The following is a 16,438-nucleotide window of genomic DNA, read 5'->3' as shown; positions in this document are numbered from 1 at the left end:
CACCATTCTCAAACTGTTCTTTCTCACCATGAAGAAAAGTGTTTTCAGGAATTATTTACAGAAACTTTCTGTAGTTAATGATGATATAATTTAATTATAATGATGTATGTTTCATAGAGTGAACTTGTGCTATAAACAGAGCAACTTATCTAGGATTCTAACTGAAATGTATCCATCAAACAGGTACATGAACATGATCATGTTTACATCCCATACAGTTTTGATTTTTGAACAGAATTAAGAAATCTAGGGGGGTGGAATGTGTATTTAATGTTTGGTACTGTTATCAGTGATGGCTTCCCAATAATTTTTCAGAGATGGAATGTTGTATTGCATATTTACTTTAATGTTGCATTGCATATTCACGTTGCATAGTCACTGGTTTATTTAAGATGTATTATAGGATTTCACATTACATTCTGAACATGCTTACTGCTTGTTTTGTCTGTCTTTATTTTTTTAGAACAATAAATGCACATTTACCTATGTATTTATTTATGATGTTGCAGGATTTCATGTTACACTGCTAGCATGCAATGACTATATACATCCAGTGTAAATTTGTCATCAGATTATATTAGGACGTTAAGTAGTCATTTCAAACATTCTATCAGTGCAGAGAATTTTTCAAAATGTTAAAATAGTAGGAGGTGCTAGATCCACACCACAAAATATTTAGGCATTATGTCATGGTAGATTTTTATACTCTTATCCCAGAGTGCCTGACTTGGTCAGCTATCTTGACTTAATTAAATTAAATATTTAAAATATTTAAATCCCTATTTTATGTAAAATGGCTTGCAGTATAAAAGAATATTAATATACAGTCAACTTTTCTTCAAGTATGCAGGCAGCTGTGACTGAAAAAGGTGCAGTGCTCCAACTAGTACTGGTTTGCACAGTAACCTTATGGGAAATCTGTCCCTTTTGTATAGTGTAGCCCCTTTGCTGGAGCACCTCCTCTTGAGCAACTACTAGATAGTGGTTGAGTTATGTAACCCTTCCCTACAATTACTGCACTGAAGTGCACTTATAAGAGTTAACTACAGTAATGTAACAATTTTACAATTACGGTCAGCCCTCCGTATCCTTGGATTTTTTATCTACTGATTCAAGCATCCATGGTTTGAAAATACAACAACAACAACAACAATAATAATAGTAATACAATTTTATTTTTATCCCGCCTCTCCCACAGGATCGAGGCAGCTTACAACAACAATAAATTTGAAAAAGCAAAGCTTGATTTTGCCATTTTATGTAAGGGACACCAGCTTACTATGCCATTCATACAAAAATCCACCAGTGATATCTTTATTGGCCAACCGAAATGCACAATATACTTATTGCAAGCTTTCGACGCTCCAATCCACTTGCAACAAATATATTGTGCATTTTGGTTGGCCAATAAAGTTATCACTGTTTGATGGATTTTTGTTTTAATTTACTAAATGGCCAACACAGCTCCCCCTGCATGTTTACTATGCCATTGTATTTAATGGGACTTCAGTATCCATGGATTTTGGTATCCACATGGGGTCCTGGAACCAAACCCCAGTGGATACCAAGGGCCCACTGTATTCATTTAATAAATAAATGCTTTATTTTTTAATAAATAAAAACAGTAACAATCACAGATCAGTAGACTTCATCACTTCTAATAACTACGTTACAGCCGAGATTCAGCATGCTCTCCGAATTTATGGCTGAATGAGATTAATAAAAATAAATTATTTATTTTTTTAAAAACCCAATGTTTAAATTTAAATTAGATTTTTAAAGTTTAAACTAAATTTCATTTTTTTGCTTTAAAAGTTAGTGAACCTAAGATCAAATGTGTCATCATGAATACTAATTATCCAACTTCTAATTATATTCTGTGAATAGTTTCTGGAGATGAGAAATAATTTCTGGGGATGAGAATAAAATCAGTCCTATTCTGTGTGTAGAGAAGGTCAGTGAACAAAAGATTTTGGAGGGAGGGAATAGATCTGAACAAGGAGGAGTCTGGATATAGTGTCTGAAAAGCTGATTAAATCATCATTTCTAATACTTCTCCAAAGAGTTCAATTTCAATAACAATTTAAATCACTGGTGAGAAAGATTCCATTCAATCATTGTTTTTAGTACAAGCACATAATTGTTTATAACCTTAATTCATATTCATAGATATATGTTTAATCAGCTCATTAAGACCTTCTTGCACAGTAAGAAATTATTCTGATTTTTTCCAGATTTATTTTCAATCAAAAACAGGGATTTTCTTTTGCTAGGTCTGTATCCTGCCCTAGCAAACTGTTCCAGGAAGCATCTGATGAAAATATTTTATCCAGCAGCTAGAAAACTTGAGGTTCCTGGCCTCTGCAGCTTCAGCAAAAGAAGCTTCTTCAGATTTTATAATGCACACGCATTCATAATGTATATAAGATTGATACTCTTAGTAGGTGAAGCCACAGAAAGGCTATGTTTTGAATTCTAGGAGACTTTTTTTTAAGGTAGTTTTGTTTATCATCACTTTAAAGCCAAGAGAGATGGCGACAATTTTAATATGCTAATGTCTAGTCTGGAAAAATTTGCTAACGTCTAGTCTGTTAGTGTGTAGGGTTGTATTCAACATGACTGAATGTCTATTCTGCTAGTGGGATTTCCCCCCACAAACCTCTTCTGAGAGCTGCAGGATTGTCAGTGAAATATTTGGGGTGTGGGATGGTGGGCCTGTAGAGAAGATGCAGGTCAATGTGAACTGGACCCTGAAAGCTTGATAGGGAGTCCATTGTAGCTGGGGGTGGGGGAACTCAAATCATCTCGTGCAGCTTCGTGTGCAATTGTCAGTTAATTTCTAACTGTACTTTCCGGTCTTGTAGCTATTAATTATATTAATCTTGTGAAAGTAAAACTATCACATCATTTAATTGTAAGCACACTTTCCTGGCTACTTTCCAGATTAAAATACAATGGGGTCTCACCATGCACAGGCTTGCCATCCGTGGATCTGAGTATCTGTGGGTGGCAAGCCCCATTGTTCTCAATGGAGGCGCATGCATGCAGCCACCCCACCATTGGGAACAACAGTCTAAAGGTCCTGTGTTTTTTCCTGTCTTTGTGTGGGGGGGGGGGGGGGGGGTAGAATGGATACCCCACAGATATGAAGGGCCGATTGTAATTACAGTAAAGGTAGATTATATGCTTTCATCATGATGTCATAAGCTGTTAGATAGAATTATCTGTTATTGTAACAAAGCTCTCTGTATAAAGTTTTCTTTTAAGTGCGGAAGAGCAGTTTTTTATGCTAGTATTTCATGAAACTATAGATCTTCTCTGATGCTTTGTCTTCTGACAAACCTGCATAAGCTCCGAAACAGGTTAGATATGTTATTGTACAATGACACTTCATCCCATTTTGCAAATATTTGCATTTACTCTTCAGTAATATATTATAATATTTTTATTCTAATTCATTCATTATTATTATTTTTGGGGGTCTGTCTTCTTCAGACTGTGGCACAGAAAGCTTGATTGGGTTTTCTGAACCACCACATTGGTAGAGATAAAACAGCTTAATATCTGTAGCCTGTGGTGAACTTGATAATCATGTGCCCATATTTGATTTTATGAACACATTTCCCCTTTATAGCAAATTGGAGTTCAAATAACTATCAGATGTACAATATAGCAATAGCATAGCAATAGCATTTATATTTCTATACCGCTTCATACTAAACTAAGTAGTCTTTAAGCAGTTTACAATGTGTAAGCTAATTGCTCTCAACAAGCTGGGTACTCATTTTAGTGATCTACAGAAGGATGCAAGGCTTAGTCAACCCTGGAGCCCTGGGATCAAACTCACAAACTTGTGGCTGCAATACTACCTGCAGTACTGGCATTTAACCACTACGCCATCAGGACTCCTACATGAATTTGACTTCATAATGCCTGAACATTTGGCAGTACCATATGGCATTGCATGTTTTATTCTATCTCTGAGTAATCTGGAAGAGGTGATACCATTGAAACAGGTAGATGTAGTCTGAAAATCCTTAGAGCATTTGTCTGTAAAGAAGTTTAATGCTTTGATATAAATTGGGAAGAGGGCTGAAAAGTTTGGTTTACATTGGGAAATCTAAGAAAAGGGGAGAATGAATCAATTAGTTCACATTAGAGGGATTTTCCTCTGTTGTTGGATATGCTGTCCAGATAGCATGATTGGTGTTCCTATCTCTGTAAGGCAAACATATGGGTATAGGTCCGGTCTAAAATGGTGCATCCTTTAGTTTCTGTCCAGGTCAGTTCTTTAGATACTAACCAGAAAATCTTGTTTGTGTGAATAGTGCCAATACCAAAACAATTCACATTATTGCAAGGTAATTTATGTGATGATGCCCAGTGTTTTGAGTGCATGCAACCCATCCATTTCTGCTTTTCTGCTTTTCATTCTCCCTGTCGTCTGCATGATGATAAGAAACACATTATCAATCCCATTAGGCAACATCCTGAATTTATGGATTTCTCTTTCTCTAAAAGTTGTATTGCTTAAAAGATTTTAAGGTACAGCAGAGTGTTTGTCATGAAGATTGGATTTTACCATATCTGTTTAGCTGAAGGAGGGTACTCTGAATATTGGTTTTGGAACAGGCATTTAGAAACTCCACACTGTTCTGCCTCATATCTTTCTCATGTCATAAGTGTCATGGCAAAAGAAACCAGTTACATTGTCCTGAGAGTGTTTTATGTGGTTCTTGATATTTTTACTCTCTGAAACAGGGGTTTTACATTACACACAACCTTACCTAGAAATTAGTAAGTAGAATTCTTGCTTTATTTCCAATTCTTCAATACTACTGTTGCTCTTTGTATTCTTATGTGTGTGTGAAAAAGAGATTAAGAGAGAGATGGGGGAGTAGAATAAAAGAAACACCACCTCAAATATCCTTAATACATTTTTTCCTATTTGAATATATTAGAACTTAAATAGTACATCCTTGCCAAAACAGACTTCTTTTTCAGTTCTCTGCATTATCTTCCTTTGGTAGCAGAAAAGAGTTCATTTTCCCTTGATACTAAATGAAAATAAACCACCAGCTGGTACAAGTTAGTAACAATTGTATAGTAGCCTCATGCATATCTGATTTTATTGCACCTGATTAAGAAATATTCAACATTAACTATAGATGCTAATAATTGTTAAACTCTTTCATGAATGTAATAGCATTGTATCCAACATCATGAGACTCCTTTAGCATACAGAACAGAAAACACTTCAAAGTAATATATGCAAAAGTTGTAGTTGTGAAGTTTGTCAAAACTTACTTTACATTTAATCATTGATCCTTTTGTGTTATGGATGCATGATGAAAACAAACCTTGACATTTCAAATACAATGAAAAGCCTCTCTATTGATACAATTCATAAGCAATGCATGATGCTTGTTTGAACAGTTAGGTAGAATGACTTAATGGTATGAATATATTGTTTGATCATCAAAGCATACCTGTTGTAAAATGAAGCTTGGAACAGTAGGAGTCAAGCATGCAAGTTTATTTGTGCATGAATACGGTTCCCATACTTCAGTTTTAAGAATTCATAACTTGTATATTTTCAAGTTTTATAGTCTTCTATACAAAAATGTGAGAAAAATGATTTTCAGTGTATTTCAGAGAAAAAGAAAAGTATTCAGTACCTATTTCTATATATACATATATGTGAACTTTTTTCTCTTAATAGCCATAGATTGTAAGCAAAAAAAATCAAGATCAAGATCTGGGAGCAAGAAAAAAATTCTGCCATTACCTCATGGTGCTGATGAAGTTTACATACTCCGGTGCAGGTATATGTGGGGTTATAATGGAATTATAATGGGTTATAATTTACATAATAGAATGTAAATAGCAGCGTTGCCAATTTCTGGGGAATTCCCCAGAATCTGGGGAATTTAATTTCTTTCTGGGGATTTTGACTGAATACTGTATTCCAGTAAATATTGGGGAATTCTGGGGATTTTGGTAAAACATTCTGGGGAATATCTTCAAGGCTTTTTGGCAACACTGGTAAATAGTTGCCCCAGTTATATTTGTTTGAATACTTGCATTCATCTATTTTGTGTGTATGCTTGAAAAAAATAAAAAGAATAATTAGATTTAAGGTCTGTGTTTAGTGTTATAGGCCTTAATCTATTTTTAAGTCCAACTAGAAGAGAATGACAGAATTAATTGTTGAATGTGCAAGTCAACACTTTCATAAATCATTCCATCAACAGGTTTATACTAGCAATTGGATGTTAGCAATAGTTTTAATTTGAAACATGATTTCATTTTGACATGGTTCTCCCATCCTTCATTATGAAAAATTACAGTTGAAAATTCACCCAATTATCTTTCTTCTTTTTTAAAAAATGAATGTTTCAGAAAAATGGAGGCAGATGTAGTATTATTGTCCTTTGCAGATTGAAAAATCACTTTAACTTTAAGAACATTAATTGTATGCATAATGTGATTACAATATTGCAATTGCAATTTTGTTTAGTATAAAATTAAAACTTTTGTTATATTAAAAATATTTTTCATTTAAAAAGGTACAAACTGAATTCCTTTTTAATTTTTTTTATGATTAGCACTACAAGGTCCTGAGTAGTGAGAAACCTGAGTGGTTTTGCATTTCTGTTAGGAGCAGGTGAAAAATAATACGCACATATTTTCAGTTTGGTCAATGACCAATAAAAATAAATAAATAAATAAACAGAAGACACTATCAAGAGTAGTAAAACATATATTTTGTTTCTTTTAGTCTTCCATAGTGTAAAGCAGACAAAGTATTAAGTCCTATAAAAAGAACAGGGAAAATGATACCAATGTCAGTAATTGCAGTGATCATAATATACTGCCTATTTTCTCACACAAAAGTCCTCCTGTTACATAGATTTTAGAAATAATTTTGAAGGAGTAAATATTGTGTTAAACATTTTATTCATCATTCTGATAATAATTATATCAAAATCAATTTTCCATTCCCCTGCCCCAACTTTAAGTTTTTCCTATATTTTGGGAAAGTAATGCTTCTGAAAAATATAGGGAGGTGCTAGGTTTTGTTCTAAATTCTTCCATTCTTTTATAATTAGATATGTTTGAATTGAAATCCAGATATTTTTGAGTATCCTGTAAATCCCCCCTCCCCAAAACAAAATTGGAAATATACCGGAGCACTGCATTAACAATAGTCAGTGTCTCAAATTATAGTTGTGATGTTTTGTTTTTCATTGTCTCTGAGCTGTTCTGGGACCCTTTTTTACAGAGGAGCAGGTTAAATGTGCTAGCAATAAACTAACAAGTAAAGAAATGCTTATTGTATGGTTACGAGAAAGCACCTGGCAGTCCTGTTCTTGTTATTTACATTCTGCTATGAAGTTTCACAAGAGCAAATTTTAGGACTCTCATGTGTCCCTTTCTTACTGGGCAGGGTACTGGTGTGTGCACTCTCACCCTGTTGGAACACTTCAACGGAGAGAGAGGATCTGGATTAGATGGTCAGGAAGGTACCATGTTCTTATTAGTGTGGTATAGCCTTGTTCCCTTATTATTTTTTCTTAGATGGGGAAAATGAAACTTGCATGTTCAAGCTCATACCAAGTAAAGGTCTTTTCCAGATTGTAGCAGGTTCATAGATGTAGCTTCATTCTAGATGTAGCCCTTATTCTAAGGCTTGCCCCAGTTTGAAGAGAGAAAAACCCACTTCATTTCCATCTTATCTCAGCTGCCCTGTTTTGAATATGTGCAAAGAGAAATGTTTTAGAGACGAAACATTAACTGTCACTGGTAAAGATCCATTAAAATGGTATTAACTGTATGGTGGTAGAATTGTAGACTTAAGTTTTATATGTCCAGAGGTATTAGAGACTAGTAAAAAGTCGTTGGATGAATACTCAGGAAGTCTGTCACCACTAAAGCAGGATTGTGTAGTTATCTTGAGACTCACAAAGTTAAAACACCTAAAGTTGTTTAACAGTGCTAATGTGCTTTGTTTGGATGATCTTAAACCTGCACAGGTTTTGTGGTCTGGTATTCCGAGGACCTTTGTCTGTTCAAGAAGACTGGATCAAGCACCTCCAGCGCCACATTGTCAATGCAAATCTTCCTCGGACTGGGGCTGGCATGGTGGAAGTGACGTCACTGCTTAAAAAACCTGCCTCAATTTCTGAAACTTCCTTTTCTTTCCTGATGGCCGAAGCAGCTTCATAGAACATGGAAAACACTTCACATTGCATTGGATGTACATTTGAAATACTTTTGTTAGTTTTTTTTTTAAAGTTAAAAATAAATTATCCGTTTATAAAATCTAAAGCCAGAACATGGGAAGAAGAATGACAGTTAACATTCAGACAATTGAGTACTTAAAACAGTTACCGTAAGTAGTCTTTATATTTTATATAGGGTGGAAGATGTGTTTTTAAAGTTTACTATGGCTTTTTTGTCAATTACCATGTTCACTATTGATACAAGCCCATCACATGTCAGCAGCCGTTTTTAAATTGTTGCACAGGGGTACTTAAGACAGGTTTTTTGAAATGAGAACATTCTTTACAGTGTTACCAGAATCAATGCTCTGTTTATTAAATAAACTGTTGCTTAGTAAAATATTATATTTTGTTTGTATGTATGTAGTGTTTTGTACAATACCAAGAAATGCTAATACAATTTACTCAGTTTAGGGCATTAAATATCATGTACTTCATAGTTCAAGAGACTGTTCCATTCAAATAGGGCAATTAGTACTATCTAGGTGTGTAAGTGTTTTTTAATCACACAAGACTCTTTTGTACTAAAAGTGGAGGGAAACTTGTTAAACAGATTTCTAAAAACTATGTACATAGTACTGGAAACTATTTGTGGTAAGGAAATATCCTTTACTTCACTTGCATTTCTCACAGACAATAAAATGGTGCATCCATGCTACCTCCAACTTTGTCAGCAGTAATGATATTTACCCTTTCCATCTGTTGCATCACTTATCCACAACTTTCTTTTATTATAAAACACCCCTTTGTTAACAAGTCTGTCTTTTTATGCTCTGCTTAAAGATATGAGTTGCTTACAAGGTATTTTGACCTCCTCTTTTTATTTAATACTGTAGAAATGTACTAAAGCATTGCTCACTACATGGATTAGTCTAGATTTGTCATATTTCAATTGTTTAAAAAAAATCATGACATCATTTGACGCAAATAGAAAAGTTTTTACAAATGAAGAGAATGTTTACAATTTGAATTTTAGAACTTGTTTTGGATGTAATTATATGTATGGAAACTGTAACACTATGCTCATGCTAAGGACCTATTTACAGAATTATTGAAATAAATGTGCTGTGAGGATGGAAAACTATGGTGCAGGTGTCTTGGTCACAATATATTTTGGCTGTTAACAAAATGTCACTTTTCAACAACTAAGCAAGTTCCTCTTTGAAAACTGGTTCTGTAATGCAAGTACTGTTTCATTTTATTCATGTAGGGTGACTAATACTGTAGTTAAGCCAAGGAAATGCATTGATATTGTTTTGCGTGTAAATAAAGTTATAAAAGCAGTTGAGATGTGAGGAGAATTTTGGTGGAGAATATACATACCTCACAGCCAGTGAAATTGCTTTCCTCATGGTATATCTCCTTACCAAGAATATATCTCTAAATAAAAAGGTTAAAAGAAAACACCGAAGCGTCTGTAATGTGAAGTATTTATTTTGCAGTGTGTGTGAGATACAAAATAGTCTCTTTTATTTTAAGTACTGTGAAGAATCTTAAGAGTAATTTGGTCAAAATGTGATATTAATTCACAGTTGAAATGTATCTGCCTTTATTATGTACAGTGATTTGATTCCAGACTTAATCATGTTTTGAATAGATCCATTGAAATAATTAGAATGTAAATTAATCATTACTAATTTGTTCCATTGAGTTGAATGGGTCTACCCTAAGCATGATTAAGTTTTAATTCAACCCAGGTTTTGCAATGGTTTTAAGGCCTGATAGCGATACTTTATGTACTGCTACCATACATATCTGATTAATGGAAACTGTAGCATAGGCAAGTACTTTCCATGGGGACAAGAAGTTTTTGTTCTGGCTGTGCAATGATACAACTTACCAAAAAGGATAGTTTTATTTAGTAGAGCCAAGATGTATTTACTCTGGCAAATGGAAACTTGTTGCAGCCACTGATTCCTGTAGGGAAGCAAATGCTTTGTTTCTTGGGGACCTGTCTTCATCAAATGCTTCTATCATTCATTCAGTGTGGTGCAAGAAAAAAGAAAAAAAGGCAGTAGCTCAATCAGTTACAGCCCTTTAAATAGCTTGATTATTGCATTTATGTGTTGCTCATCTAAGATGTATGGGTGGCATATGTAGGCTAGTCCCATTTTAGCCTTACAACAACCCCTTTTGGCAGGCTCTAAGAGTGATTGAGCTTCTATAGCTTGAATCCCTAACTTTTGAAGACCAGCACTCCTAGTGTGTCATCTACTACATCACATTGGCTCTCATATCTATGGGCATCTTGTAGACATGTATGGTTACATTAATATCTGTTTATATATTTTGATTATTTTGGGCACTGATCAGTTTATACGTTTTTAAAATGTATTATTATACCTTGAAGAGACTTTAAAAAGGAGGAAGGGTAGGAGAAGAAAATTTGTAGTGGCATCTTTAAGACTAATTTTTGGTTTTGCATGAGCTTTCATGGCTATAAACCCACTTCTTCTGATGCTCAGGTATAAAGCATATATACATACTTGTGGGAGTGGGATGAAATGTAATAGGATTTAGAAGGATGCCCTAAATTTTTAAAGGTCTCTGTGTGAATAAACAGGTCTTTGAGATCTTTACAGTGCTCAGTTAGTGTTGATGTATGAAAGCAATAAATCTGTTTGCCAAAAGTCACTTCCTTCAGTGAGAAGATTCCAATTGCTACAGTACCAAGAACTCCTGTATCAATACATGTGGTGTGTCATGAATCTGTTGTCTTTGTTCATACTTTTATACATGGGTTGGAATTTGTAAACATAATTCAATTCAGTGTTTCTTTTTCTAGTCTTCATTTGTAATAGTTTTCTTCATGGCAGTTAAATGTTATCAACCATTGTGATACACCAATAAAGATCTTCATTTCTTTATGTTAGAAAGAAGAAAATCTGCTGATGCAACTGAAAGCAATCTCAATACTTCCCTTGATCAGATTGTGTGTTAGTATTATTCAACCAGAGTTGAAATTGATTGAGTAATAATATGTATTTCTAAGCTACTTCCAGAGAGACAATAACACACTTATGGTTTTTTTTGTCTGGAAAACCAAATTCAGGAGCAAATATGTTGCTTAGTTCAGCTCTGATGGCACTTTGTGGCTTCCCACCATTGATATAGTATTTCAGATGTTTAAATTTGGCCATGATTACCCTTCCAGTAGATACAGAGAAATATTGGCAAGGACAACAGTTGTCACTGCCTTTAAATTCTTTGTATTATTACAGTTGTTTCATAAACCTAAATATTAATAACTATTGATATATGCTACTTTGAGAATTACTCAAACATTTAAATGAAACACAAGAGTAAAGATAAATGTTTTACAGGCAATTTGTGTTGGCAAAGCTACAGAAATGGTTCTAAACACTAAGAAACCCTTTCACAACACTATAAAAACTATAATGGTTGTTCACATTAATGTGGCACATAGTTGGTGGGAAGGGCTTCAGGAAAGAAAGGCAAAGATCAAAGGCTAAATCCAAGGGCTGGTCTACATGTGCCAGAATACTCTGGGCTACCTCAGAGGATCCTCCCCTTGTCTGCTGTGGGTTTTAGGTGAACAACATGCAGCTCCCTTCCCACCCAGTCCCTGTGAGCCGTTTGGCACCGCACTGCAAGTTTGAGTTGGTTTGAGATCAGAATGATCCGTTCAGCTATTTGTGCCCACAGGGTAACTTGGCAAGGACAGGTCCAGGGACCACGTGGGAAGGGAACCAGCCATCATCACCATGTTTTGCTCTGAGTTGGATGGTAAAACTGGAGTGAAAGGTAAATCTTTTTTAGTGTGAGACAAGGAGTGGAAATCCCAAATCAAGTCTGTGCACTATCCAAACAGTCCAGATACGGTTTGGAGCTTTGAGCCTATGTAGTGTACACAACATGCAGTGAGCCTGGGGAGGAATTTGGGGTTTATGAGTAATGTAGGCAAGCCTCAACTGTGCTAGCAGATAGCTGTCGGCATGATGGTTTCTTGTCCTCTCCACCCTTGTAGCCCTCACCACCACTTAAGCTTCTCCACGGGTTTTCCTAGCCGTTTTCTGGTGGTTTTGAGGGCAAATGGGCTACCAGGAAGAGGACCGGTTATCTCTCTCTGGTCCTTCTGTCAGCAGAATTGTAGTGTTGGATCCCCACTCAAAGTTCTATGGAACCTCTTTACTTCTGCAGCCTCATCAGAGAACATCTAGCATCCATCAGACAACATGTCCACATCATTTTAGATACACCATTTGCGAGGTCTACATTATTGATTCCTTAACACTCCAAAGCTTTAAGAAGTGTTAGACTAACTAATGTTTAATTGTGTTTTTGTTTTTCTTATGCAAAAAGTTGTGCTGAAGAAGTGTGGCATGTGAAAAAGCATAGGTTTTGAGCGAAAACAGTGTAGGCTGATTTGGGGAATGGGGTCTGGGATCTTGTTGCAGTATGGTCCTTCAGGGATTTATACAGCTGTCTTGCTTTGGACTGCTGCTGTCTCTTCTAACCAGATGACAGAGCACACGTATGTCTGAAACAAAATCCAAACTGTACATTGGAGCTTGAGTAGCAAAACCTGATTTCTTCCGTTCAGTCTAGAATGTAAGTGGAGTGATTGATAAATGAGAGCTTCATTTTATAAGATTAAACCATATTTTATCTACATAGGGAAATGCATGTCAATGAAGTTTAATGTAAATACCACTCACTAGAAATGCCTTTCGTCTGCCTTGTTCCATAAGAAACCTGTTATATCATGTAAAGTAATGTATGAAAAAGAATATCTTCTTATTTAGATGTAGAAGCTGCAGGGAACACAGTCGATAAGTGAATAGGAAGCTGAAATGCTACTTTAATTTGTCAGCATTTATTCATTTTTTAAAAACACCTATACACAAGAGCTTTCTGGATTAAAGTCCTCTATTCCAGCATTCTGTTCACAGTAATTTCATTTTAAATTTACAATAAGATCCTTATGACTGAGCAACACTGTAACAACTTTCTCCTTTTCCCTTTTATTTTTATTTCTTTGATTGATGTTTCTGAACTATGTATGTATTTTATGCTGTTTTTACTGCTGTAATCCCACTTCGAAGGGAGAAACTGGAAATATAAATACAATTTATTTATTTATTTATTTATTTATTTATTTATTATAGTGACCAACCAGTTGTCCCTGGGAGGGCTGCCCATATGAATTCACCTTTTGTCTTGCATTTCCAGCAAGTGATATATAGAGATGATATTTTGATATACTTTCATCATCAGTAGTAACTTCATGGTCCTAACGCCCATGGATTTATCTAATCCTCTTTGAAAGTTGTGCAGTCCCAGAGCTGACACCACAACTTGCTGCAGTGAATTCCACAGCACATGCACAATTCATACCTTTCTTGTTAAAGTCCTGGAATTTGATACAGGGGGTAATTTTTTAAACAACTTACAGTAAAATGTTTCAAAAGCTTACATTCATTGTAATCAGCCATGCATGGCCCACCTCAGTCTGCCCCAGACCACAGATGGTTGTCTGAGTGTGAATAGGGTTATCGGTGAAATGGTAAAAATTGTAATGACTATATCGAATATCAAATGGATTTATTTTATTAAAGATGAGAGTCTTTGTGAGTGGCCATTCCCTCTTCCTCAGCAAGCTTCAGAATCTTTGGTTGATATGATTGAAAATGAACTGTGATTGTGGCCTGAATTCTGCTGGCAATCCCAGTTTGGGTAGACCCATTAAATCGGTTCTTGAATACTGAGTAAGCACTTAGGTATGTCCCATTGACTGAATGGGTCTACTTTAGTTAGCATTGGCAATGAGGTTCATGCCAAGAAAACATTTGAGAATCCACTTGCCATTGAATAAGAATCGCACTTGCGTGTTTCTGTAAGCACACCTCGGCAAAGGTAAGAAACATTACCCCTCCCCAAGGAAGTTGTGATATAAATGTATTAAAGACCAAAATGGATATTTTGATTAATAAGGGATGTAATAGATATCACAAAATGTTTCATACAAAATTAAAAGGCAGTTCCTGATTTTATTTGGGAGCATGCCAAAGAAGCTCAAGCTACCATCACTAGAAGCAAACAAATCAGTCTGCAGGCTAATGTAGTTTCTTAGCAGTGCAGAGCAGACAGCAAATGATTTAATTGGGGGTGAAAAGAGTGCTGGCTTTACATTTCACCTTGCTTAAGGTGCTATATAGAAGGTGTGGGGTGAAGCCAATGCACTTCTAGATCCTGGCAGCTTGTAAAATAAAATGATAGTTGTGTTGCAGACAATTTGTACCAAATGGGAGTGTGGTACTGTAGACAGCCCACTACCTTAGTCATGGGGTGTGGTGAGCTCAGACATTCAAAACAGGATCACTAGCCTGGCAGGCCCACTGAAAATGAAATAAATAGCACTGGGTTTAGCTCCCTGTCACAAATAGTCAACACTTAGAGATGACCACACTGATCATATTTTAGGACGGGGTGGTAGACCTGTAGCCCTTCAGATATTGTTAAATTGCTATTCCCAGCAATATGAGCCAGGAGCCAATGCGAGATGGAGTACAACAGCTGGAGTGTCAGACCTGTTTTAGGGAATGTGCTATAGCTCCAAAAATGCCAAATTGTTTTCCAGGAGAAAAAAAATGTTCTTGAACGATGTTTCATAGAAGAACTGTTGCATGTTAGGGTATTAGGACTACTAGTAATTAGGAAGCTATATTGGCCTCCCATGGGGCCTGTAAAGGGGACACTGTCATTGCTGCTCCATGTCCTCCACTTCTTCCCTAAAATAAGTGGTCTGACAAGGGGGGGTCATTTAGAGGCCTCAGGTTTGAGCATTGGTCTACAACTTTGGAGACAAAGGTTCAGTTCCCCACTCAGCCATGAAAACCCACTGGGTGACCTCCAGTGAGTCATACTCAGCCCCCAAAAACCCATGATACAACTTAAAATCACACAATAATAAACCTGTATAACAGGTCTTTCTTCAAAATGGGCCAGAACAAAAATGATTGTAGTGGCCATTTGGGGGCAGCCTCCCCAAATTTTTAGGTTTGTGGTGTGCTTGGACTGTTGAGCAAACATAGCCTTGACTGTCCTGAAAACATAGCCTTGGGATCACACCTGATTTACCTCTTGCTTTAGGGCCATAGCTCAGAGGTAGAATATTCCAAATTAAAGGTCACAACTCAATCCCCAGATACCCTGGATAGTAATGGAAGCTTCTCTGAAACCTTGAAGAGTCACTGCCAGACAGCAAGGAGACAACACCAAGCTAGATGGACCAGTTTTCTGACTCGGTGTAATGCTTTAAGAGATCTGCTTTTTCAAGAAGAAAAAAATAAGAGCTGGTGACAGCACTGCACTGAAATAAATAGGGAGCAAGTAGTCAGATAAAATCACAAAGAGGAAGTGTTACATTTTAAAAGACTTTAATGTGATCTAAATACCATGATAAAGTTGCATCTAGCAACATTATTGTCACCAAATACAGTGTAAAATCCTCTATAGAGAAGCAATCCTGCAAGATACCTACTGTCAGCCATCTGGCCCAGATTTTAATAAGCATGCTCAGTGAGTGATACCTAATCCAAGCGGGAGTACAATATTTTGCCTAAACATAAGCATATCACCAGCTCATAATAAAAAATAGCATGTGTCTCCAATTTTACCCCCTCACAAAATAAACTAAAGCTTTTGCATCCTTGTGAACAAAAATTTTTGAGGAGTCCTTCAAACTCAGAAAGGGAACCTACATAGGGCCAGTATTTTATTTTCTTATTCTGGAATCCTGTTCGTGGCATACTCAGGTATGCATTACATCTATGTAGGGGATTCTTGATTCTTTTATTTTTGGTCATTGCATAAAGAAGTAATCAATACCTGTTTGTGCAGTGACCCCATCCTCAGCATAACCCATTTTTTCCAGGCTCAGTGCACCCCACTGCCACTTAGTCGCTAGGGAAAGATGGAGGTTGTCTGGGCAGATCACATTAAAAATACTTCATGCCACCCTAAAAATATTTTGCATCTTCACAGTGTTGAGTATCTTGTGTACATTAAGTGGTAACACTGTCAGTTTAATCCACTTCAATTGTCCACAGGTTATAGCACAACAAAATATGAAAAGGTCAAAGGGTACAGAATAACTTCTGAAAGGCCTTGCATCCCTAATGTTTTTGAGC

At 36.0% G+C, this 16,438-nt stretch overlaps 1 protein-coding gene across 8 annotated transcripts in view; it reads left to right on the top strand.

The window, feature by feature from the left end:
- Nucleotides 1–9,691, top strand: part of ZNF644 (zinc finger protein 644) — a 61,829-nt gene extending 52,138 nt beyond the window's left edge. For 7 of the 8 annotated variants that reach the window (XM_042461787.1, XM_042461786.1, XM_042461788.1 and 4 more), the window contains 2 exons: nt 5,723–5,825; nt 8,037–9,691. In XM_042461787.1, the coding sequence (XP_042317721.1) occupies nt 5,723–5,825; nt 8,037–8,229 (296 nt within the window). In that variant the 3' untranslated portion in view covers nt 8,230–9,691. The remainder of the gene's footprint in view (nt 1–5,722; nt 5,826–8,036) is intronic. The other variant, XM_042461791.1, reaches the window with a different exon arrangement.
- The last annotated feature ends 6,747 nt before the right edge of the window (nt 9,692–16,438 follow it).

Source organism: Sceloporus undulatus, chromosome 4 (genome assembly GCF_019175285.1).
Source record: "Sceloporus undulatus isolate JIND9_A2432 ecotype Alabama chromosome 4, SceUnd_v1.1, whole genome shotgun sequence".
NCBI lineage: Eukaryota > Metazoa > Chordata > Lepidosauria > Squamata > Phrynosomatidae > Sceloporus > Sceloporus undulatus.
This window is presented reverse-complemented; position numbering and strand designations above follow the sequence as displayed.